The 23,842-nt window shown below is 46.3% G+C and overlaps 1 protein-coding gene across 9 annotated transcripts in view; it reads left to right on the plus strand.

The window, feature by feature from the left end:
• Nucleotides 1-23,842, plus strand: part of YEATS2 (YEATS domain containing 2) — a 1,675,245-nt gene that overhangs the window by 125,159 nt on the left and 1,526,244 nt on the right. For all 9 annotated transcript variants that reach the window (XM_033957686.1, XM_033957691.1, XM_033957693.1 and 6 more), the window contains exons 3-4: nucleotides 7,280-7,377; nucleotides 7,468-7,560. In XM_033957686.1, the coding sequence (XP_033813577.1) occupies nucleotides 7,280-7,377; nucleotides 7,468-7,560 (191 nt within the window). The remainder of the gene's footprint in view (nucleotides 1-7,279; nucleotides 7,378-7,467; nucleotides 7,561-23,842) is intronic.

The following is a 23,842-nucleotide window of genomic DNA, read 5'->3' on the forward strand; positions in this document are numbered from 1 at the left end:
GCCGATGCCGCTGAGTGCCATCGCAGCCCAGGAATTTTCCGGAGCTGTCCGGCTGTGCACCCCCCCCTAAGGCTGCACCCGGGGCGGACTCCCCCCGTCCCCCCCTTGGTACGCCACTGCCTGCAAGCCTTATCCCTCTCCACCTCTTAAAAACACAAAATCGCCGTTTTTCAGGGTTACCTGTGTTTTTCCTAGGCTGTTTTAGTGCAAAATTGGCACCTGCGGTGCCATCTTGGATTTTCTTCAAACTTTTTTAAAGTATATTTTTTGCACTTAAGCTTTGTTTTTGCAAACCACAGAAGAACATGATGGCATGAATTCATGCCTCGTTTGTGGCGGATGGCTGGCGGTTTTGCAGCTGTGTATCACATGTAGATTCTGCAATTGCCTCCTCCGGAGAGGCTCTCCTTGCCTCCATTTCTACCGGAGACACGAATGAAGTGTCCGGTGTGCTTAAGAAGGGTGCAGAGGGTACTTCCGTGAAACACAAGTGCAGCTCCGGGGAGGTGGTGGTGGTGGAAGTCTCATAAATCTGCTAAACACTCTAAAACTGATGCATGCAGAGCAGCCTTTGCCACCGGTGAATATTTTCTTCCAGAATTTGTGAATATGATGTATCAGGCTTTTCTGGTCAGTCTAGAAGAGGTATCAGGCTTTTCTAGTCAGTCTAGAAGAGGTATGCAGTCAGATTGACAGGTTTAAGAGCGATAAATCCCCGGGATTGGATGGCATCCATCCGAGGGTCATCAAGGAACTGAAAGAGACTTTAGCTGAACTGCTTCAACTAATAGCCAATCTGTCGATCAAATCGGGAAAGATTCCGGAAGACTGGAAGGTGGCGAATGTTACACCGATCTTCAAAAAAGGTTCAAGGAGAGATCCTGGAAACTACAGACCGGTGAGTCTGACCTCGGTACCGGGAAAGATGGTAGAGGCTCTGATAAAGGACTGCATCATTGATCACCTTGACGGACACGGTCTGATGAGGACCAGCCAGCATGGTTTCAGCAAAGTCAGATCTTGTTTGATGAACTTGCTGCACTTCTTCAAGAGAGTAAACAGGCAGATAGACAAGGGTGACCCGGTCGACATTGTTTATCTGGATTTTCAGAAGGCTTTCGACAAGTTTCCACATGAATGACTACTTCGGAAAATTGCGAGCCATGGAATCGAGGGTGAAATACTCACGTGGATTAAAAACTGGCTGGAGCATAGGAAACAGAGAGTGGGGGGGGGGGGGGGGGGAAATGGACAATACTTGGACTGGAAGAGCTGTGAGGTGCCACAGAGCTCGATGCTTGGACCCGTGCTCTTCAACATCTTTATAAACAATCTGGACATTGGTATGACGAGTGAGGTGTATTAAATATGCAGACGATACGAAGTTATTCAGAGTAGTGAAGACACAGGGGGATTGCGAAGATCTGCAACGTGACATAATCAAGTTTGAGAAATGGGCATCGACATGGCAAATGAGCTTCAACGTGGATAAGTGTAAAGTGATGCATGTCGGTAACAAAAATCTCATGCACAAATACAGGATGTCCGGGGCGGTACTTGGAGAGACCTCCCAGGAAAGAGACTTGGGAGTTCTGATAGACAAGTCGATGAAGCTGTCCGCGCACTGTGTGGTGGCGGTGAAAAGGGCGAACAGAATGATAGGAATGATTAAGAAGGGGATCACGAACAGATCACAGAAGATTATCATGCCGCTGTACCAGGCCATGGTGTGCCCTCACCTGTAGTACTGTGTCCAGCACTGGTCACCATACATGAAGAAGGACACGGTACTACTCGAAAGGGTCCAGAGAAGAGCGACTAAAATGGTTAAGGGACTGGAGGAGTTGCCGTACAATGGGAGATTGGAGAAACTGGGCCTCTTCTCCCTTGAAAAGAGGAGACTGAGAGGGGACATGATCGAAACATTCAAAATACTGAAGGGAATAGACTTAGCAGATAAAGACAGATTGTTCACCCTCTCCAAGGTAGGGAGAACGAGAAGGCACTCTCTAAAGTTGAAAGGGGATAGATTCCGTACAAATGTAAGGAAGTTGTTCTTCATCCAGAGAGTGGTAGAAAAGTGGAACGCTCTTCAGCTGTTCTTGCCACTCTCTTCCATAGTAAGAAGGCATGCATGGTAGCGGTCTATGAGAAAGCTTGGAGCTGTTATCAGTCGTGGTGCATCCAGATATTTGAGTAACCATCTGTCCCATCGGTTTTCCAGATACTGGTGTTCTCTAGGATGGTCTGACCAAGGGCCTGGCTGTGGCTTCTCTCAAGGCACAGTTTGCTTGTCTTTCCTGTCTATGCCCTAAGCCTCTGAGGGGCGCTGTGGCTTCAGCCCCCCTCTGTGGCTACCCTGTCCATCTTGGAATCTCAACCTTGTCCTCTGCTCTTTGGCTTGCCTGCCTTATGAGCCTCTGGATCATGCATCCTTAATGGATCTCACGGTCAAGTCTGTCTTTCTGATGCCCATTACCTCTGCTCCCAGGGTTTCTGAGCTTCAGGCTCTTTCCTGACGGGATTCCTTTTTGCGTGTCACGGATTCTAATGTGATTCTGTGCACTGTTTCCTTTTTCTTCCCAAAGTGGTTTCTGCCTTCCACGTTCACCAGGAGATCCGGCTTCCTACCTTTACTTCCTCCGATTTGAGGGAGCAGAACCAGGTGTTAACGTCCCTGAATGTGCGCAGGAACCTGTTGCGGTACCTGGAGGTCACAAACTAATTTCATGTCTTACCATCTGTTTGTATGGGTGGGTCCTGCCCGCAAGGACAGGCCGGCTTCCAAAGCCACTATTTCCAGATGTATCTATGTGGCGATTTTCTCTGCTTATATAGTGGCTGGTAAGAATTTCCCTCCCTTCCCCAATCTTTTCAGTGTGGACTCACTCTACCAGAGCCATCTTTACCTCTTGGGCAGATTCATCGGCGATCTCTTTGGATGAGATTTGCAGGGCTGCTAAATGATCCTGTTTGCATACTTTTACCAAGATTTATAGGATCGATGTGGCCAAGTAGGATTCTGCTTTTGGCTCCTCCATTTGGCAGTAGGCTCATCAGTTCCAACCTGACTCTTTGGGATTGCTCTGTTATGTTCCACTTGTCCAGGAATAGAGCTAGATTGTACAAGAATGAAAGATTAGGTTCTTACCTATGCTAATCTTTCTTGTAAATCCATGCTTTATTCCTGGAACTCACCCTGTGAGTTGCTGATTTGCCGATTGTCTGCCTTTACAAGTACTGGTAGGTTCATAGACAACCCCGCGAAAGACAAAGGCACGCGCCGACAACTGAGCGCAAGACGGAGGCGCGCGCTGAAGAAAATTACAGTTTTTAGGGGCTCCGACGGGGGTTTTTGTTGGGGAGCCCCCCCAGTTTACTTAATAGAGATCACACCGGCGTTGTGGGGGGGTTTGGGGGGGTTTAACCCTCCACATTTTACTGTAAACTTAACTTTTTCCCTAAAAACAGGGAAAAAGTGAAGTTTTCAGTAAAATGTGGGGGGTTACAACCCCCCACAACGCCCCCACAACGCGGCGCGATCTCTATTAAGTAAACTGGGGGGGTTCCCTCCCACGCCCCCCCCCGTCGGAGCCCTAAAAACAGTAATTTTCTGCGGCGCGCGCCTCTGCGCTGCGCTCAATTGTCTGCGCGCGCCTTGGTCCTGGCGCGCTTTTGACCTGACACCGTACTGGTAAGCTGAATTTCTGATTTACTGACCAGCCTTTCTTAGAGTTCTATCCAAATACGTTTAGCACTTTGCTTTGGGGGTCCCTAGTCCCAGTGTCCCCTTCATAGAAAACAAAAATTTTTATATCAAGAAACTATTTCCCCTAATACACACCATGACTATACCTCCAAAATTAGGTCTATACAACATTAATTCCCAGCCAAATGCCTAAATACTAGCGGCTGACTTCTTAAACAAGATCAAATGTACAAACTAAGGTTGATAAGATAACTGTCATTGTAACACCAGAATGTATATCCAAAGACAACAGACCTCTATATCTTATTGAATTTGGAATATCTTCAAATCTCTAACAACATCTAACACAGCCTCACAGGTTAAAAAAAACAAAACAACTATCCACTTGAATCTGCATCCTTGACAAATGCACTCTTCTTTTATTAGCAGACAAGATAATCAAGCAGATGCCCCAGATCACATCAAATCCTGGCTGACCAAACTCTTAAATAACCTATTAGAGCATAGCCACTTTAAATGGGTCATATTGCCCTCACACTGATTCCCAAGACCCAAAACACAGATCTCTCAAATCCTTCAAATTGCAGACTTATTGCCAGTATATCTATACTTACTAAACTTGTAAAAGTGCATGTCTGCAAACAACTCTCAATTTATATATGGATTCAGCGGACTGCCTGAGACAGGAGATGGCCGGTCACCCCCAATATCCGGCTTCAGCACTCCTTGGTCGGTGCAGTCCTTTTCGCCGCCTCCGCCTGTCTCATGCGCACTTAACTTCGGCGGCGGTGGTCTGATTGGCGCTTGCCCGGCCCGGAGTCTGGGAACTTCTGCCCCGGAGTCTTTTCGTCCATGAGCCCGGCTTTTCTCCAGAGCTTCCTGCCAGTGTCACACAGTCTGTGCGCTGTGATGAACGCAGCAACAGCAGGGCATGGGTCCCCTGTCAGCTCCAGTTCCAGTGGCGCCAGCACACACCGACAATCAGTACAGGGCGGCTTTTCCGCAGAGGAGGAAATCTTGTAGTCACCATGGGCCTCATCTGGGGCAGTCTCCTTGGAGAAGAAGCCCTTTTTCTGGGAACGTCATCGCTCCTCCTAAACTTACTTGCTCCACTTCATCACTGACGCTGAAACCGTGGATTGAAGACAATGTTTTCTTTTCCTTTTTTTTTCCAGTTTATGAATTATTTTTAATCTTATTTATTGTTTTGCCACTTGTTTTGTTATGTTCTATTTCTATCATTTAAATTTCTCCAGAATTCTGTTGTTCAACGGTTCCTCCTTCTGCATCTATTCCTTTCTCTCCTTTCTTCTACCTTTCCAAAGTATTTAGATCAATGCAGTCCTGTTAGAATGTTTATTTTTATTTTTTTTCCTCTATCTCTACTTTTCACTTCTTTATTACTCTCCAGGTACTTTAGCTAGATTGTGAGCCTTCGGTACAGTAAGGGAATTTTTAAGTACCTTTCTTATTTATAATTTTAATGTATATTTTCTGTAAACCGCTTAGAACCTAACGGATTAGCGGTATATAAGAAATAAATTACATTACATTACATATTAAAAAAATTGTCCTCCCTCTATCTTTCACAGTTGGGTTTCAGTCACAACATAGCACAGGACTTCTTCTATTGACCTTAATCACCAAAATCAAGCAAACCTTAAGCATGGGACACCGGGCAGTTCTTCTCCAATTTGATATATCAGCTACTTTTGACTCAATCAACTACCACCTACTTTTAACCAAATTAAATTGGCATTGAGGGCACTGTTTTAAGCTGGTTCAAAGATTTCCTACAGAATAAGAAGTACCTCGTCTGGAAAGATGGAACATTTTCCAGAAGCTGGAAAGCATTCTGTGGCATCCCTCAAGGATTGCCACTCAAATACTATACAACCTCTTCATGAGTTCCTTCCTTAGGTCACATTAATTTCAACAATATCAAATGCTTACTATCTTATGCAGATGACATCCTCCTTCTCATACCATATTTTGCTGAAAGGAACTTCTTAAAAAACTTACTATTTATTTGTATGCATGAGCAAATTGGTGCAGAAATTCTTTTCTCTAGCAGCATATCTAATATAATAAAACCTTAAGCCGCGCATGCGCACTCCCACCTGCGTGCGCCCGTTTTCCGTGCACTGTAATCTCCTGCAGGTAGGAGTGCGCATGCGTGCAAATCTCTCTCTCTCTCTCCCATTGCCTGCCAGTCTCAACCCTGACCCCCATCTCCATTGACTGTCCAGCCTCATACCTGGCATCTCTCTCTCTCCCATTGCCAGCCAGTCTTAACCCTGACTCCCCCATCTCCATTGACTGCCCAGCCTCACACCTCGCATCCCCTCTCTTCCTTGCCTGATAGCCTCACCTGCCCCGCCTTCCTCTTCCTGCCAGTCTCAGCCGGGCTCACTCCTCCTCTCTTCCCTCCCCCTGGCAGCCCTGAACCTGCTCTCCCTTCCCCGCCATTCTCCTCCTCCAGCAGCTAATCCACCGTCACCTCCGTCACCGCTCGGCACTCTTCAACAAGATGGCGGGATTGCTGCTGGAGAGCGACGGGCCGGTGAGTGGCGTGGCATTGTTCCCTCGGTAGAGGACCCGATGGGCTCGTGGCTGCAGCGAGGGTTGCCCGGGTCCCTCTGAGCCACATTTTTAAAGTCTTCCCTGGGCATATGCCCCAGCTGCGATCAGCCTCCCAGTGCAGAGCCGATCCGGAGCCTGGCCACGTTGCGTGCTCCTTCTCCTGAGGGGCGAAATCGTGTAACAGGTTCAAATGAATTAACATCATCACAGCCTGTCTTTTTTTTTTTTTTTTCTTCTTCTTCTCCTTCTATAGAAAATAGATAGCGATCTTTTGAACAATTCTTTAGGATCTCCGGTCCAAGCAGAAGTTTTTTTCCCCATGCCTGGCAAATACTTGCCATTTTCTGGCCTACAGCAATGAAGTTGTGATTTTTTTTATTTTTTTTTGGTTCCTGGAATGTCAGACTCCATCTAATGACAAATACTTCCTGTTCTTTTTTTTTCTTTGCACTGAGTCAAATGTTTGGAAAACTGGCCCAAACCATTTAAAAACCACATTCCTCTTGGGATCTGAAGGAGAAATTAGTGCTCTATATTTAAATGTCTTTAAAAAAACCCAAACAACCCAACACAGGCAATGCTCTGACCAGGGAGAGATAGACTTCAGGGAGTGTGGAGAGGGGGCAGGAGAGAGAGATGGTCTTGGGGAAGGACAGAGGGGGACAGGAAAGGGAAAGATGGCAAAAGCGGTAGGACAACTGCTGCTTTGGGGCACTGAGGGAGGAAAGGTTAGTATGTCAGGACTGCTGCTGCCTCCTCGGGTAAGTAAAAACCCTGTCGGGTGATAAATGCAAGGGTACAAAGGAAATGGTGAAAGGTGAGGTGGTGGGACTGGGATCAGTGGGAGGTAGGGTCCGGGCATGATAGAGGCAGGGCATGGGTGGGGTCAGAGTCAGGGTATAGGTGGGGCTATTCTAGCACCCGTTACTATAACGAATATAACGGGCTAAAACACTAGTAGTAAATATTTCCATTCCCTTTTGAAAGGTCGAGATGCTGCTGTTCAGAGGATTGAGGCTATTATTAAAGAACAGTTCGCTATTGAAATGAAGAACAAGGAACATGAGATTGAAGTGATTGATCAGGTTGGTATTTAAATGACTTAGCAAAAGTTGATAAACTAAAATGTGCTCTTTTGGTCTTCCTTACATTATCCTTTTTGTTTTTACAATTAGCGACTGATTGAGGCAAGAAGAATGATGGATAAACTGCGTGCCTGTATTGTGGCTAATTATTATGCTTCCATGGGTCTCCTTAAAGTTCCAGAGGTAATGTTATTAGATGACTGTTTTAAAATTTATAACTACTATTTTGTTATTACCAAGAGTACATCTTGTACAGGAAAGCTGATATTGTTAGAAAATACACATACAATACCTAACAAAAATACCATAAACATATATCAAATGATGCTCATGCCCACACCTGGGAGAAGAGCTACAGAAAATTGCAGAAACAATTTGCAAAAAGATCAGCAATGCAAAAGATCAGCAATTTGCAAAAAGATCAGCAATGCAGAACTGTGTGGTGAGGTAGACCACAGAGGCCTCTTGTGGAGGCCAGGAAACTAGTTAAATGAGCTGGATTGAAAATTTATTGTACAATCCCACTTTATTCTGGGACCAGTGGGTTATTTCCATCTACCCACCAGTACTTTGTAGGAACCCTCAAACGTCTTACCTCCTCACTGTCCCTGTAAGCATCAGTTTTCCTTCCTACGAGTCAGGCTTCTCTTTTCTGCTCATGTTTTATTTTGAGTAATTTCAGTCTTTGTGTTTGTGGTTTTCGCCCTCGTGCTACAGAAGTTCCCTGCGGGAACAGCTTTGACTGCGGGAGATCACAGAACTTTGGAAAAGTCTGCTTCTGGGGAGTTCCCTGATTGTCAGTAAACCCCCTGGACAGCCTGCACATCAGATCAGGGCTTAGGGACCATTCACTTGGAAGCTAGCTCACCCCAGGTTCATCCACTAGTGGGTTGAGTGTAGGCTTCGTGGCTCCTTAGAGGCATGCCTGGGATCGGAGCCAGACTGTTCCTCCACCAGGCATCTTCACAGCGTGTCCAAGGGTGGTGGAGGTTCCCGGTTGTTGAGGTCCAGCTGGTGGGGCAGTCAGAAGACTTGGAGTACAGTTTTCCAGCTATTTGAGGCAGAGGATCTCCCTGTGAGCTGTTTCAGCGCTGTCTGCAGTGTTTTCCAGTCAGCACATGGTTCTGTGAGTACAGGCTGACAGAATCAACAATTTTGGGGGGGTTCTTAAAAAGAGGTTTTGGAGTAGTTTCTCTGCATGCCCTACCCCCAACCCCACTCCTAAAATCGCCATTTTTGAAGGTTCTTTCTGGTTTTAGTCAAAACCGACACCCTTGGTGGCCGTCTTGGACTTTTCCCGATTTAATTTTATTTTTTATACTTGCCAGCTTAGTTTTTGAAAGAAAAACATGTAGATGACCTCTCTAGGGTAGGATGTTAAAGATTCATGCCTCATTTGTGGTGGATAGCCGTCGGTTGCGCTTCTGTGTGACATGTGCGCTGTGGCTTGAGAGGGGTGCAAGGCTTGCCCAGATTCGCTGCCTTTGACCTCCAAAAAGGGTCTTCTAGCGCCTTCTGCCCCAACTCCTGCAAAAATAGTGGGGTGTGTTTGTGTGTGTGTGTGGCCCTGGGGAGTGCGCAGGCAATGCTACAGCGAAACGCAAGCATCACATCTTGTGGGTTTGATCACTGAATCTCTCCAGGAATTACAGCTACAATTTGTGCAGCCTGTCACGACAGAATGTTCCCTCATGATTGATCAGAGGTCACAATCTGCCTCTCTTCCTGATCACCCTGCCCTCGTTTGGATTCTTACGGACATCTGGGAGACTCCTGAGGGTCCCTTGAAATGTGCTTGTACCATGGCACGGTTTTATCCCATTGCAGATGCCTTTTAACAAGCGTTTTGTTTCTTCAAAGGTGGATTCCTTGGTTGTGCAGGTCACCAAGTGCATTTCTCTCCCCATTGATGGAGGAGTAGTTCTGAAGGATATTCAGGACCGAGGTGTGGATTTTGTCCTTAAGCATCTGTTTGATTCGGCGGCGACTGGTGTTAGGGCAGTGTCGGCCTCTGCTTTTGTGGCTTGAGCATGCCATTCCAAGCTGCGCCATGATCCTGACACTGTGGTGCTTCGTGACTTGGATTTCATAATTTTGGAAGTGGATTATATGGTTGAAGCCTTGTATGACATCTTGAAAGTCTTTGCTAAGCTTCCACCTATTCCTTTTCATCTTGTAGGATGCTCTAGATCAGCCAGTGGTCTGGTGATTTGTCTTCTAAAGCAACTTTGAACCGGTTGCCCTTTAAAGGACAGTTGCTGTTCGGCACAGTGTCTGGATGAATCTTATGGCCAGTGTGGAGGATCGCAGGCCCAAGTCGTTGCCTGTGAATAGATCCCGCCCTTTTAAGGGTTTAGGGCATTCAAATTTTTGTCCCTTCAAGCACTCTTGTCCATACTCTGGGCCTTTTGCAGGCCAACTGTTATTTTCAGCTGCCAGCAATCTGCCAGCGAGCTTCAGCAGTCTCAATGTCAGCTGTCCATGGGAAGTTGTCTGGCGGCTCCTGCAAAGAAGCAATTCTGATGCCAGGCCAGTGTCTCTTCCCCCCCCCACACTGCGCATCAGGGGGTAGTTGTCGGCTTTTCTGGCGGAATGGCAGGCCATTACCTCCAACTGCTGGGTCTTGGTGGTTCTTGGAGATGATTACAACTGGAGTTTCTCTGTCCTCTGACCAAGTATTTTCTGGATTCCCTGGCGGGCTGCCCTAAGAAGACGGTTTGGGTGTAGGCGAAAGTCTGCAAATTATTAGATATTGCGAGACTCGGGCACTGGGAGATACTCAATTTACATCATCGTTCCAAAGAAAGGCTCTGACAATTGAAGACCAATTCTGGACCTCAAGGTGGTTGAAAGTGCCTCAATTCCGCATAGAGAGGGTGCACTCAGTGATAGCTTCGGTGGCGCGGGAGCCCTTCTACCATCTACTTTACTCTCCAACGAGCCATCCTGGGCGTGTGAGCTTGCTCCGCTTCCTTTGGACTTTAAACTCTGATGCTGAGCATTTTAAAAATTCAGCATGGGAGCCCTTTTACCATCTATTTTGCTCTCCAGCGGGCTATCCTGGGTGTGTGAGCTTGATCTGCCCCCTTTGGACTTTAAACTCTGATGCTGAGCACTTTAAAAAACCCAGCGCGTAATGGCGTGCTGCCATTCGTCATGGCTTCTAAGGCGCAAGTCAAAGGCTGCACACCTTAGCGCATGCCTTTGTGTAACGTCTTTGAAGAACTATCAGCACGCTGATTATGGTGGTAATTTTAATAAGTTTTATACTTTTAGCGAGAGTGTTGTGATCGCTGTTTCCTAGTGGGACTAGTACCGCCACCTCCTTAGCGGGTCCCCCTAGTCCATTGACCTAATCTTCAACGGACTAGGGGGACCCACTAAGGAGGTGGAGGTACTAGCCCCACTAGGAAACAGCGATCACAACATGATCCAGTACAAGCTAGAATTTGGAACATCCAAGGTGAAAAGAACTACAACGACAGCACTCAACTTCAAAAAAGAGAATTATGAGGCCATGAGGAAAATGGTGGGAAAGAAACTCAACGACAACGCAAGGAAGATGGAGTCCGTAGAAAAAGCCTGGACCCTACTCAAGGGCACGGTGCACGAAGCACAGAACCTGTGCATCCCCAAGTTCAGGAAAGGGTGCAAAAAAAATAGAACAAAAACCCAGTGTGGATAACAAATGCAGTGAAAAAGGCGGTAAGTGACAAAAAAGCATCCTTCAAAAAATGGAAAAAGGACAAAACAGATGACAACCAAAAGGAGCATAAAAAACACCAAAAGGAGTGTCACCGAGTGGTTAGGAAAGCAAAAAGAGAATATGAAGAGAGACTGGCGGGGGAAGCGACAAACTTCAAATCATTCTTCAGGTACGTTAAGGGGAAGCAACCAGCAAGGGAGGAAGTGGGACCCTTGGATGATGGAGACAGAAAGAGAGTGGTAAAAGAAGAAAAGGAGATAGCTGACAGGTTAAATGAGTTCTTCACGTCAGTTTTCACGAGGGAGGACACAACCAACATTCCGGAACCCGAGGAGATCGTAAAAGGAGATCAGGATGAAAATCTGGTCCAACTAGAGGTGAGCAAGGTGGATGTCCTCAGGCAGATAGGCTAAAGAGTGACAAATCGCCAGGTCCGGACGGCATTCACCCAAGGGTACTCAAGGAACTAAGGAACGAAATAGCTGAGCCACTTCGACAAATATGCAACCTATCCTTAAAAACTGGAGAGATTCCGGAGGACTGGAAAATAACAAATGTCACGCCCATCTTCAAGAAAGGCTCAAGGGGAGACCCAGGAAACTACAGGCCGGTGAGCTTGACCTCAGTCCCAGGAAAGATGATGGAAGCGCTAATTAAAGACAGCATCTGGGAACACATTGAAAACAATGGGCAGCTAAAGTCGAGCTAGCATGGTTTCTGCAAGGGCAGGTCATGCCTCACAAACTTATTATACTTCTTTGAGGGGGTAAACAGCCAGGTGGATAAAGGGGAATCCATAGACATCATTTACCTTGACTTCCAAAAAGCCTTCGACAAGGTGCCACACGAAAGACTGCTAAGGAAGCTATGGAACCACGGGGTGCAAGGGGAGGTCCACCGATGGATCAAAAACTGGCTGGCAGGCAGGAAACAGAGGGTTGGAGTAAAGGGCCATTACTCAGACTGGCAATGGGTCTCGAGCGGAGTTCCACAGGAGTCGGTGCTGGGACCGCTCCTGTTCAATATATTCATTAACGACCTGGAGGCGGGAACAAAATGTGAGGTCATTAAATTTGTGGATGACACCAACCTATACAGCAGGGTCAAAAACATGGAGGACTGCGAAGATCTCCAAAAAGATCTGACAACGCTGGAAGAGTGGGCCAAAAAGTGGCAAATGAGCTTCAACATAGGGAAATGCAAGGTCATGCATGTAGGGAATAAGAACCCGATGTTCACTTACAAAATGGGGGGATCACCGCTAGGGGTGAGCAACCTTGAAAGAGACCTGGGAGTGATGGTAGAAACAACATTGAAGGCGTCGGCGCTGTGCGCCAGAGCCTCAAGGAGAGCAAACAAAATGTTGGGTATCATTAAGAAGGGTATCATGGCCAGGACGAAGGAAGTCATCCTGCCACTGTATCGTGCAATGGTGCGCCCGCACCTGGAGTACTGTGTCCAGTACTGGTCGCCGTACCTCAAGAAGGACATGGTGGTACTTGAGAGAGTCCAGAGAAGAGCAACTAGGCTAATAAAGGGTATGGAGGACCTCTCATATACTGACAGACTGAAAAAGCTGGGGCTTTTCTTCCTGGAAAAGCGGAGACTTAGAGGAGACATGATAGAAACCTTCAAGATCATGAAGGGCATAGAAAAAGTAGACAGGGACAGATTTTTCAAATTATGGGGAACCACAAGTACAAGGGGGCACTCAGAGAAATTGAAAGGGGAAAGGTTTAGAACAAACTCCAGAAAGTTCTTTTTCACCCAGAGGGTGGTGGATACATGGAACGCGCTACTGGAGGATGTGATAAGCAGGAGCACGCTACAGGGCTTCAAAGAAGGTTTGGATAGGTACCTGGAGGACTGAGGGGTACAGATAGGAGTAGAGGTAGGTTATAGGGATAGGATTAGAGGTAAGTTATAAAATTAGTCAGGGACCACTATTCAGGCAATAATCCTGATGGGCCGCCGCGGGAGCGGACTGCTGGGCAAGATGGACCTCTGGTCTGCCTCAACGGAGGCAACTTCTTATGTTTTTATGTTCTTATGTTCTTTTATCTGTGTTTGATTTAAGTGTGAAAGCTACCTCTATCTCTGTTATTGTTAGTAGCACTTGTACGGTATTTAAAAGCATTGGAGTTATTTATATTACTGCTATCTGAATTGATTACTTTCTATTCATTTAGTCTTATTTTAATTTTATTGTTTTTATTAGGTGATTATGGATTTTTATTGCTGGTTATGCTGCTTTTTGCTTGTTACATATTGTAACTTTGTAGGTGTTTCCTCTTTACCTTCTTTATCTTTGCATTTAGATAATTTTACTCAAGAAAGACATAATATTCCAGTCATTATCAATAACAAGAGATTTATCGTAAGAAAACTGAAGTATAAAAATTTATGTTTAAATATATTTATTGATTTTCAAATCATATAATCAAGAATACCTTGTACAGAAAGCAAATTAGCAATTCTACATAAAGCAAGAAACATTCCAATAACACTAAATCATGTATTAACTAAAATGCTCAAGTCCTCAAATTTGGATCCAAGATTTCTTATAAAATAAAACAAAGATAGAAGAATTGAACTTGATGTACACTCTTTCATAAAGTTAGCTGGAAGGCTGATTGCTGGGATTAACCAAAAGTCATAGAGCTTATGATTTTTCTACCTCCAATCGGGAGAGCGCTAAAAAAGAAGTCAACTGATTAGGCTCAAAGAAAACATATTTAACTGATCGGTGATGCACTATACATTTACAAGGGTGTCGCAAATAAAAAGTAGCACCCAAAGATATAACACCTGGCTTCAACAAAAGAAATTCACGACGACGCTTTTGCGTCTCTCGTGATAAATCAGGAAATACCTACACTTTACAACCCATAAATTCTTTCTGTCTATTTTTAAAGAACAGTTTTAACAACCATACTTTATCAATAGAGAGAGCTACTGTTATAATCAAAGTGCTCGATTCTACAACCTCTTTATCTGATTTTTCCAATAACTCTGATACATCCAATAGTCCTTGATCCGACGGCTTTTTTGGTAATTTAATCTTATTAGGTAAATAATAGACTCGTGATAAAGGAGGTAATGAATCTTCTGAGGCCCCCAAAACTTCAAGAAAATATCTTTTAAACATTTCTCTAGGAGGTGTCAGTGGAAGCTTAGGAAAATTAATGATTCTTAAGTTATTGTATCTGGAGTTATTTTCTAAGTTCTCCATCTTTCTTCTAAGATTGATATTGTCTTTCATTAAAGTTTCCTGTAATTGTTTGGATGATTTAATGTCCTGTTCAAGCTTTTGAACAGAGGAATTAGAGGCAGTCATATCCTTTTTCAGTTCTTTAAGTTCAGTAGAATGTTGAGATAATTTCCCCTCAATTAACTGAAGTTTGGGACTTATGGTCTTCACTAGTCCGGCCATAAGATCCCATAGTGAGTCCAGAGTTACTTCTGAGGGTTTTTCCAGAGAAATTATAGGTAAAGAAATGTCATAGTGCTCACCGTCCAGTTGAATGACTTGTCGCTGTCCCTGAAGGTTAACTCGCCTCTCAGATGATTCCCCCTCAGCTTCTTCAAAGGAGCTCATATCCATAGGAGCTCCTGTCAGCAGGCTCTGTGATGGACTACTTGCCTCAGGGGAAGACAAGACCCCGACCTCCGGGGTTACCTTACCCCTTGGAGAGCTGCTTAGCTGAGGTTGCGGGGGCGGCGCCCTAACGTCGGGGCTCAAAGATGTCTCCAATCCCGGAGGAATCTCCACGGCCTCACTGACGCCGCTACTCCTCTGCGGGCCTCCCTCCGACGCCGAAAAAATACCCTGCATCCGTCTGATGAGTTCCCCGATGTCACCAGCCGCGGGGGTGGCCGTGGGCCGCGAGGCACCAGCGGCACTACGGCCCCTCCGTTTAGGCATCGGGTAAGTAATTAACCGCTTGAAAATTATTAGAAGAAAAATCCTCAGAGCGGCATCTCAGCGCGTCCAGCCTGACGCCATCTTGGATCTGAAGTATAAAAATTTAAATGTGTTAAAACCGTTAGCTTCAGATAATTCTTAGTCTTTAGCTGACTCTCTTACTCCAGTTCCCTCCTATTATTGTAATGCTCGATCAGTCTGTAACAAACAGATTATTCATGATTTAATTACTGATAATGATGCTGGTCTGTTGTTCGTTACTGAAACATGGTTGCCTACTGAAGATACATTTACTCAGCGAGAACTGTGTCCACCCGGTTTTAAAGGACACTGCTCATCTAGGGTGGGTAAACGGGTGGCGGCTGTGCTGTAATTCATTGAGCTTTTCTTGACATTAGCCTCCTTGAGAAAATTAATGATCCAAATTTAGAGTTTATGATTTTAACTGTAAATGATGAATTACGTGCTCATCCTCTGGCCGTAATACTATTTTACCAATCTATTCCTTGAAACAAGTCTGTTGACCATCTTTTTAATGCTTTACTAAAATTTTCTAGATTACTATTAGTAGGTGATCTTAATCTTCATCTTGATGATGAGAACAGTAGAGATGTAACTATTTTAAAATCTTTTCTAAATTCTCTAGATCTTAATTTTTTGCCAGTTGTTACCCATGACCATGGTCAACTTTAGATATTATTTGTTATGCTGACTCCAATCATTTAAGATCTTCAATTTTGGAAATTGATTGGTATAAGCAACCATGGACTGATTATTTCCTGGGTTGTTTTCAGGACGATTTATTGAGAGAGAAAATTGAGATAAGAAGTAAGATTAATAAAGACAGCTTTTGGCAACAACTAATACAGATCTTACCTTACTCTCCTTGTGATTTTAATGTTAATATAATTCTAAAAAGCTGGGCAGAAAAGTCAGAGCTAATTTATGATTCACTGGCTCCTTTTAAAACCAAAGTGATCTCGCACAAGAAAAATGCCCCTTGGTATTCTTTCTGCCATCGTCAACTTAAGCAGGCATGTAGAAAATTGGAAAGAAAGTGGAGAAAGAGTAATGCAGAAATAGATAAACTGGAGAAGGAAAATAAAGGAATATAACAATGAAATTATCAATGCTAGGAAGATATGCTATGGTAATAAAATTAATGCAGCAAAAGATCAAAATAAGGCCTTATTTTTGCTTTGGAAATCTTAACAATAAGGTCAGCTATCGTGCAATGAAAATTATTCTGATGATATTTTTATTGATAGATACTGGCATAATTTTGGTATCATATCAGAATCCCAGTTGATGAAGCTTACCAGCGGACCAGCGGCAAAATCAGGAGCCCCGCTCCAGCAGGGCGTGTGAGCACGACTCCGCCCCTCCCCCGATCCAGCAGGGATTCTCTTTAAAAAGGCAGCAGCAGGAATGACGCACAGCCATTCGGCGCGCATGGCAAATGCGCGTGCGCCGTAGCATGCGCCTTTGTGGAGAGACAGAAAGCTCTTTTCTCCCGCACCGATACCAGTGGGCCAGCGGCAAAATCAGGAGCCCCGCTCCAGCAGGGCGTGTGAGCACGACTGCCCCTCTCCCGATCCAGTGGGGATTCTCTTTAAAAAGGCAGCAGCAGGAATGACGCACAGCCATTCGGCGCGCATGGCAAATGCACGTGCGCCGTAGCACGCGCCTTTGCGGAGAGACTGAAAAGTCTGAGAATGAACAGAAAGACTGATACCAAAACCACCTGATAAGTATAACAACTTGTTATAGCTCTAAAAATATAAAAATAAGATAAAAAATCCAACAATATGTAATACTATTAGTGGGTAGAATGTACTAGACCAAAAATTAGTGGGTAGAATGTACTAGACCAGATACACCATATCCTCACTGAACTATATGTGCATTTATTCTCTAACCAATAGGGCAGCATAATAAGGACAGCATAATCTATTTGTTTGAACTTCAAAAGTCTGACTAATGTTTGTTTGAACTATTACCATTAGATGACAGAATTAGAAGACAGAACTTATAAAGTCTGACCAAGGCTTGTGAGCAAGACCAATGTTTGTTAAATGTTTGTTGAATTTAAAAGTCTGACTAATGCGAACTATTACCATTAGATAACAGAATTATATTGATTAGAAATTCAGTGTATTAGAATTGATTTAATCAATGTATTAGAATTGATTAACGGGGGTCACGTGATGCAGCCTACCTGATAGGGCGCGCGCTGGTGGAGCTCCCTCAGATCCCCTGCTAAATCGGCGAATTTACTCTGATTTCCTCCCCTGCCGAGCGGCTGACCAGCCAAGTTAGAGTGAGCCTTGCGTTCCGCTGCGGCTGCGGCGTCTTACTCGGGTCCTACAGCTGGTATTGCCTGTGAAACAAGCTCGGGCACTTAAAGAAAGGCCGGCTCTGACCCCAACCAAGATGGCGACGGAGACCGCCACTTTCACGGTCCCCGCAGGGGACTGGGTGCAGGAGATCACGCGGTCGGTGTCGGCAGCGCTGGCGGACCGTCTTAACAAGCTTCAGTCGGGCATGGAGGAGATGCATGAGAAATTTGATTCTCATGCACGTCGGATTGCCGACATGGAACAGCGGATTTCAGGGCAGGAAGATGTCTGTTGCGGCCTGGATGCCCGAGTGATCACGCTGCAAAAGGAGACAGAGGCCCTGAAAGCACAGCTGGACGAGCAAGAGAATAGGAGCCGTCGGAACAATCTTAGGCTGGTGGGGCTTCCAGAGGCGGTCGCGGACGCAGAGCTGTATCACATCTTCTCCTCCTGGCTGCCAGAACAGCTGCAGCTGCAGGAGTCAGGTATGGCCTTCGCTTGTGAGCGTGCCCATCGGATCGGATCCATGCAGCAAGCGGAGAACAGGAGACCACGCACCGCCATTGCCCGCTATGTCAACTGGCGTGAGAAAGAGTCCATCCTACGGGCGTATCGCAGGGCAGGGCCTCTGGAATACAAGGGAGTGAAGATTCTTCTCTTCAATGATTACTCCGTCAGAGTGGCGGCGCAGCGCAAGTTGATGTCACCTTTCTGCTCGGTGCTGCATTCAAAAGGTATACAGTTCGCCCTCGCTTTTCCTGCTAAGTTGCGAGTTTGGAGGGACGGCAAATCATTCACCTTGCAGGACGCGGATGAGGCCCGCCGCTTTGTGGACAAACTTTGAGGTTGCTGGCTCTTTCCAGGCATGAATGGCACGTGGTCCGGGCTGATTCCTGTAGGACCTATGGCATTCCCTACTAACTAATCTTGCGCAGGGAGGACTTCAGAGTGTACCCTTGACAGAACACTGGGATTCCCGGACAGCGAGTATCTCCCTGCTATGCTATGCCCCACTGCCATCGCCTCTCTGACGGAGGTGGGCGAGGGGCCTAGCCAGTTCTGGACTCTGGTTTACCTTGTTGGGGCCCGTTTGGACTATTTTTCTATATTTCTATATTCTTTCTTTGTGCTTTCTCCTAGGGCCCAGTATGGATCTTTCTGATTATGCAGGACTCTTGTGATTCTGTTTTGCCTTTCTATGTATACCCGTTTGGTGGGGCACAGGGATCTTGTAGCTGAGTTCTTTTTATTCCTTTTTGGATGTGGAGGGGAGGTGGGGGGGGCTCCCTGGCGAGCGGGGTGGGAGGTGTGTTTTTGGGTGGTGCGGGGCTGGGGAAGGGAGCTACCGCTGAGGAAGGTCTTGGGTTAAGGGGGGGGAGTGTGTGGGGTTTTTTTGGGGTTGTATGTTTGGGTATGCATGGGTCGGGTGGCTGTTTGTGTGGATGTGGATGTATGGTATGATTGGTTCTGGATGGGGGAGTGGCACCTATCTTTTCTCTACCCAGGGACTTAGCTGGGAGGTCCCGCTGGGGTGGTTGCAATTCTATAGTGGTCAATTATCTGAGTATTGTCCTTTTGACAATGGCTGATTTAAAGGTGGTTACTCTTAACGTTGCTGGCCTTCGGTCACCTATAAAGAGATCGAGAGTACTGGCCTCCTTACGCAAATTGAGTGCCGATGTAGCCTATCTCCAGGAGACTCACATGTCACAATTGGAACATTCTAAATTACGTAGAAGCTGGGTGGGCGAGGTATACTCCTCCTCCTTTGGGGGTAGGCAGCGAGGGGTCGCGACAGTTACCTTTTCAGTTTCACAAGCTGGTTCAAGACCGCGAGGGGAGATTTGTTATGGTATTAGGGGAGCTTTGGGGTACAAAGCTGATGCTCTGCAATATCTATGCCTCGAATGTATAAACTCACAGCTTTTTCTCTAATCTCCTCTCTAAATTGTCAGAATACACCGAGTATCATCTTCTCTTGGGCGGGGACTTTAATATCACTGCTGATCCGAGCTTTGACTGTAAGCCACCCCGAGTGCCGCCTCGAGATCATGCCGCAAGAGGGGTTAACTTCCTACTTAGCCACTTAGACATCGTGGATATTTGGCGCACTTTACATCCTTCTGATAGGGACTTCACTTTTTTCTCGCATGCTCATACCGCGTATGCTCGCCTTGATTACCTTCTTCTAGATCGCCGGTTGTTTACAGCGGCAATTCGAGCTGATATCTTGGAGAGCACCGTTTCTGATCACGCTCCAGTGGTGGTGACCCTCTCTTTTTCATCTGGGGTTAGGGGTAAGTCCTGGAAGCTGTCTCCTCAATTGTATACAGACAAGGCATTCTGGGAATATCTTAGAGCGCGGTGGGTGGATTATCAATTGACTAATCAGACTGATGATGTGAGCCCCAATACGTACTGGTATGCCTCTAAAGCGGTGATGAGAGGGCATATTATAGCGTACATGGCTCATAAGAGGAAAGAACGGGATGGGAAGATATTGCAACTTACGAGTGATATGCGTATTCTCAGGCAGCGCCATATTCAGTCGATGTCTGACTCTGACAAACGAGAACTTCAGTCTCTGAAGGAGCAGATAGAGGGGCTGCTTAATGATCGTATGCGGTCTTCTTTGTACTATCACAGATATCAACTGTATCGCTGGGGGAGCAAAGTGGGGAAACTTTTAGCTAATTTGGTGCGATCACCAAAAAAAAGGCAAGTTATTACATCCATTAAGGATACCCGGGGTGTCGAATACACTACAGCTCAGCAAATAGAGGAACAATTTGTCTCTTTCTACTCGACGCTGTACGAAGCTCGTCCATTGGACTGAGCGGCTTTGCTGTCCTTTTTCTCTGATATCCAGATTCCGGGGCTTGAGGACGCGCAGCTCCAGGCCCTGAACGCTCCGCTTACGAAGGAGGAGATTTTGCGGGGTATCCGCTCCCTTACGTTGGCGAAGGCGCCGGGCCCTGACGGTTTAGGCCCGGAAAACTATAGGATTCTTCAGGATTTGGTGGCAGCGCCCTTGTGCGCCCTGTATAATGGAGTGTCAGCGGGCGAGGCCGAGTTACCCGATAACCTTGCCCATGTGGTTTTACTGCCGAAACCGGGCAAGGACCATGCGTTGGTGAGTTCGTATCGGCCCATCTCTCTCTTAGACCAGGATATAAAGCTGTTGGCGGCTACCCTAGCGCGTAGACTGAATTCCGTTTTACCAGATCTTATTCACCATGACCAGGTGGGTTTTGTTCCTGGTCGATATGCTTCCATGAATTTGATGAAAGTGCTGGGAGCCTATCGGATCCATGCGGGACGCGGGGGCCATTCAGCTATCGCGGGATTAGACATGGAAAAGGCATTTGACAGCATCTCCTGGGAATATCTTTTCTGGACTTTGGAGCAGTACGGATTTCAAGGCTCCTTTCTGGCTTGGGTGAAGGCGTTGTATGTGGACCCGCAGGCCCGCTTATTAATCAATGGCAGTTTGATGGCCCGTTTTGGCCTTCAACGAGGCACTCGGCAGGGCTGCCCCCTGTCCCCTTTACTATTCTTGCTGGCCATGGAGCCATTAGCCATCAAAATTAGAGGATGTAATCATTTCCGGGGGGTGAGAGTCGGGGACCACGAGTGTAAAATCAGCTTGTTTGCGGATGATATCCTTTTGTATTTAGATCAGGCTTCCATTCATCTGGATCCAGCTCTCGCGGTGGTGAGAGCCTTTGGGTTGCTTTCTGGCCTTCAGGTGAACTGCTCTAAGTCGGAACTTTTACTGCTGTCTGGGGGCCCGCCGGAGCCATGGCACGCGCTTTTGGCTATTCCGCCCACGACGGCGCCTATGAGGTATCTGGGCGTCTTCTTAAGCACACAGCCTTCCGTCCTCTATGCGGAAAATGTTCTGCGGCCGCTGGAGGAGATTAACAAGCTATGTCAGCGTTGGAAGGATTTGCCGTTGGGCCTGATGGGCAGGATAGCGCTAGTCAAAATGGTTATGCTTCCGAAAATGTTATACCCTTTACAGACCATCCAGATCTGGTTGCGCCGCAAGGAGGAACTTAAGTTCAAATCGCTTATCTCTAAGTTTATCTGGCGCTCCAAGGCTCCGCGAATCAGTATGGCGAAATTGATGTTGGATAAGTCTGCTGGTGGGCTGAATGTCCCTGACATTCGTCTCTACAATGTGGCTGCGCTTCTGCGCTGGATACATGAGGGGTACTCGGGATGTGAACGATATTCCCCACGGGATGGGTGGAGGGTTGGACTCGTCCTTTTCAGTTCATGAATATGCTCCACTCCCAATCCGATCCCTCTCACCGGTACAGAGTTCAGATGCAATTCATGTGGCCTTTACGGCAGGCTTGGCGATGGTGGAGGCGCCGACAGGGGCTTAGTCCCGCGGTGTCTCCCTTTCTTCGTTTCCTGGGAAATTCCAACTTTCAACCGGGCTGGGGTTATTCAGCATTTCGGGGTTGGGCGGCCCGGGGTTGCACGGTCATGGCGCAGCTGCTTGAGTTGGATCCCCAGACTTTTCCCTCTTTCTCCCAGGTTCAGCGAACGTGGGGCCTCCCCAATCACTTTTTGTTTTCCTACTTTCAGGTCCGCCATTACTGGGAGGCAGAACGTAACCGATGTCCAGGAGCGTGGGCGCTTGGGGGGCTCGACACACAATTTCTTTCCACCCCGGCCTCTATGAATAAGCTTTCACATTGGTATAAACTATTGAAGCTCTCGAGTCCCACTGTAGGTATATCCAGTGTAAGAGAGGTTTGGCAGGGTGATCTGGGTGTATCTATTGATGAGCATCAGTTTCAGGAGTGTTTTGCCACCCTTTTTGCATTCACTAAATCTGTTGAGTATCAGGACACTCAATTTAAGATTCTGCACCGATATTACTTAACCCGACAGCGGGGAGCCAGCTTGGGACTCTGGGATGATGCCTCTTGTGTTAAATGCAAATGCCAGCCAGGTACGTACCTCCACTCATTTTTGGAATGCTCTAAACTTACCCTATGGAGGGGGGTGCTGGCCACGTTGGAGGCTATCCTTCAACGGTCGGTGGAATGGGACTATGGGGTTTTACTTCTAGGGTTGCAGGAGCCACTTATTGAACAGGGTTTGTCTGTCCCCCAGCGGCGCTTCCTTTACAATGTATTCTTAGTGCTTAAGAAAGCAATTCTTTCTAATTGGATTTCTGAGGCCCCTCCTCCTATTGCGTTGTGGCATGCCAAATTGCGGGACATGGCCACTTTTGAACGCCAGTGGTATGCGGGATCTTCCAACTGTGATAAAAGATATTATGTGGCTTTGTGGGAAGGCTTGTTGCGCTCGATCTCTGCTCCAGAGCCAGTACCCGGTGACAGCTAATTGTGAGTTTCTGGTTCAGAGGAGAAGACCCTCTTTGGGGGTTCTCGGGAGCCCTCTGCTTACCTGGGTGACCTTCTCTCTATTTCTCCTTCTATTATCCATCTGTAGGCCTATTTCTTTCTCTATACTCATCGACAGCTCCTCTATCTAGGACTGGGGGGGAGGGGGGAGGTTTGCTTGTGTTTGTGTGTGGGGGGGGATTAGTGAGAAAGGGGGGTGTGCCTGTTGTCATGTGTGTGCTTGGCGTGCATGGGTTTTGAGTCGGGCTTGGGGAATGTCTATTTGGTTATTTGAGGGGGTAAGTAAAAATAGGTGAAGTTGGCACTGCCTTGTGGCGGGGACTTTCCTTGTATTTCTTGTTCATGGATCCTTCTCGAATCCCTGATGTCTCTGGTTTGGTTTGCATTTACCAGCTGTTTATGTATCCCTTGTGTTATTTGCTTGTAGATTATGGCATTGTTGCCGCCTGAATGTATGTGCTGCTTCACTGCTAATAAACATATGTTTAAAAAAAAAAGAATTGATTAACTCCTTAAACCCATACCGAACTCAATGATCGCCACACTTAGTACCATCATGAGAACCACACCACCAAATTATCCACAAGCAATCCTACTGATAATCCTGCTCTTAACTGACTGGAAAGCAACTGCAAACAATATATTTCCAATACCAATCATAGCAAATGCCAAGGAAATTACCCAACCAAACTGGCATCTCACAATAGACAGAAACTCAAACTATCAGTCTTACACATACCAACCCGCCCTACAATCAACAAGTAGAAAACCAACAAACCCATACAAGACCAAAAAACAACACCACCAAAGATCACTCATATACCCCAAAACAACTTGCAACATACCAATAGAATACACCACTCAAGTGTGCATATGTGAACATCAGAGCCATAGGCCCTAAAACAGAACGCATAAAAAACTGGATAGAAGAAGATAACCTAGACTGCCTTTTCCTCACAGAGATATGGCTTACCTTTGACCCAGAATAACTGAAGTTTGCCCAAAGAGCCACAAATTAACATTAGTCTGCAAGTCACACTTGATGCATTATGGGACTTGGTAGTGAATTTGGGGAATTCTTTAAATCCTCAAATAAAAAGTTTGGACA

This window comes from Geotrypetes seraphini, chromosome 9 (genome assembly GCF_902459505.1).
Source record: "Geotrypetes seraphini chromosome 9, aGeoSer1.1, whole genome shotgun sequence".
Taxonomy (NCBI): Eukaryota; Metazoa; Chordata; class Amphibia; order Gymnophiona; family Dermophiidae; genus Geotrypetes; species Geotrypetes seraphini.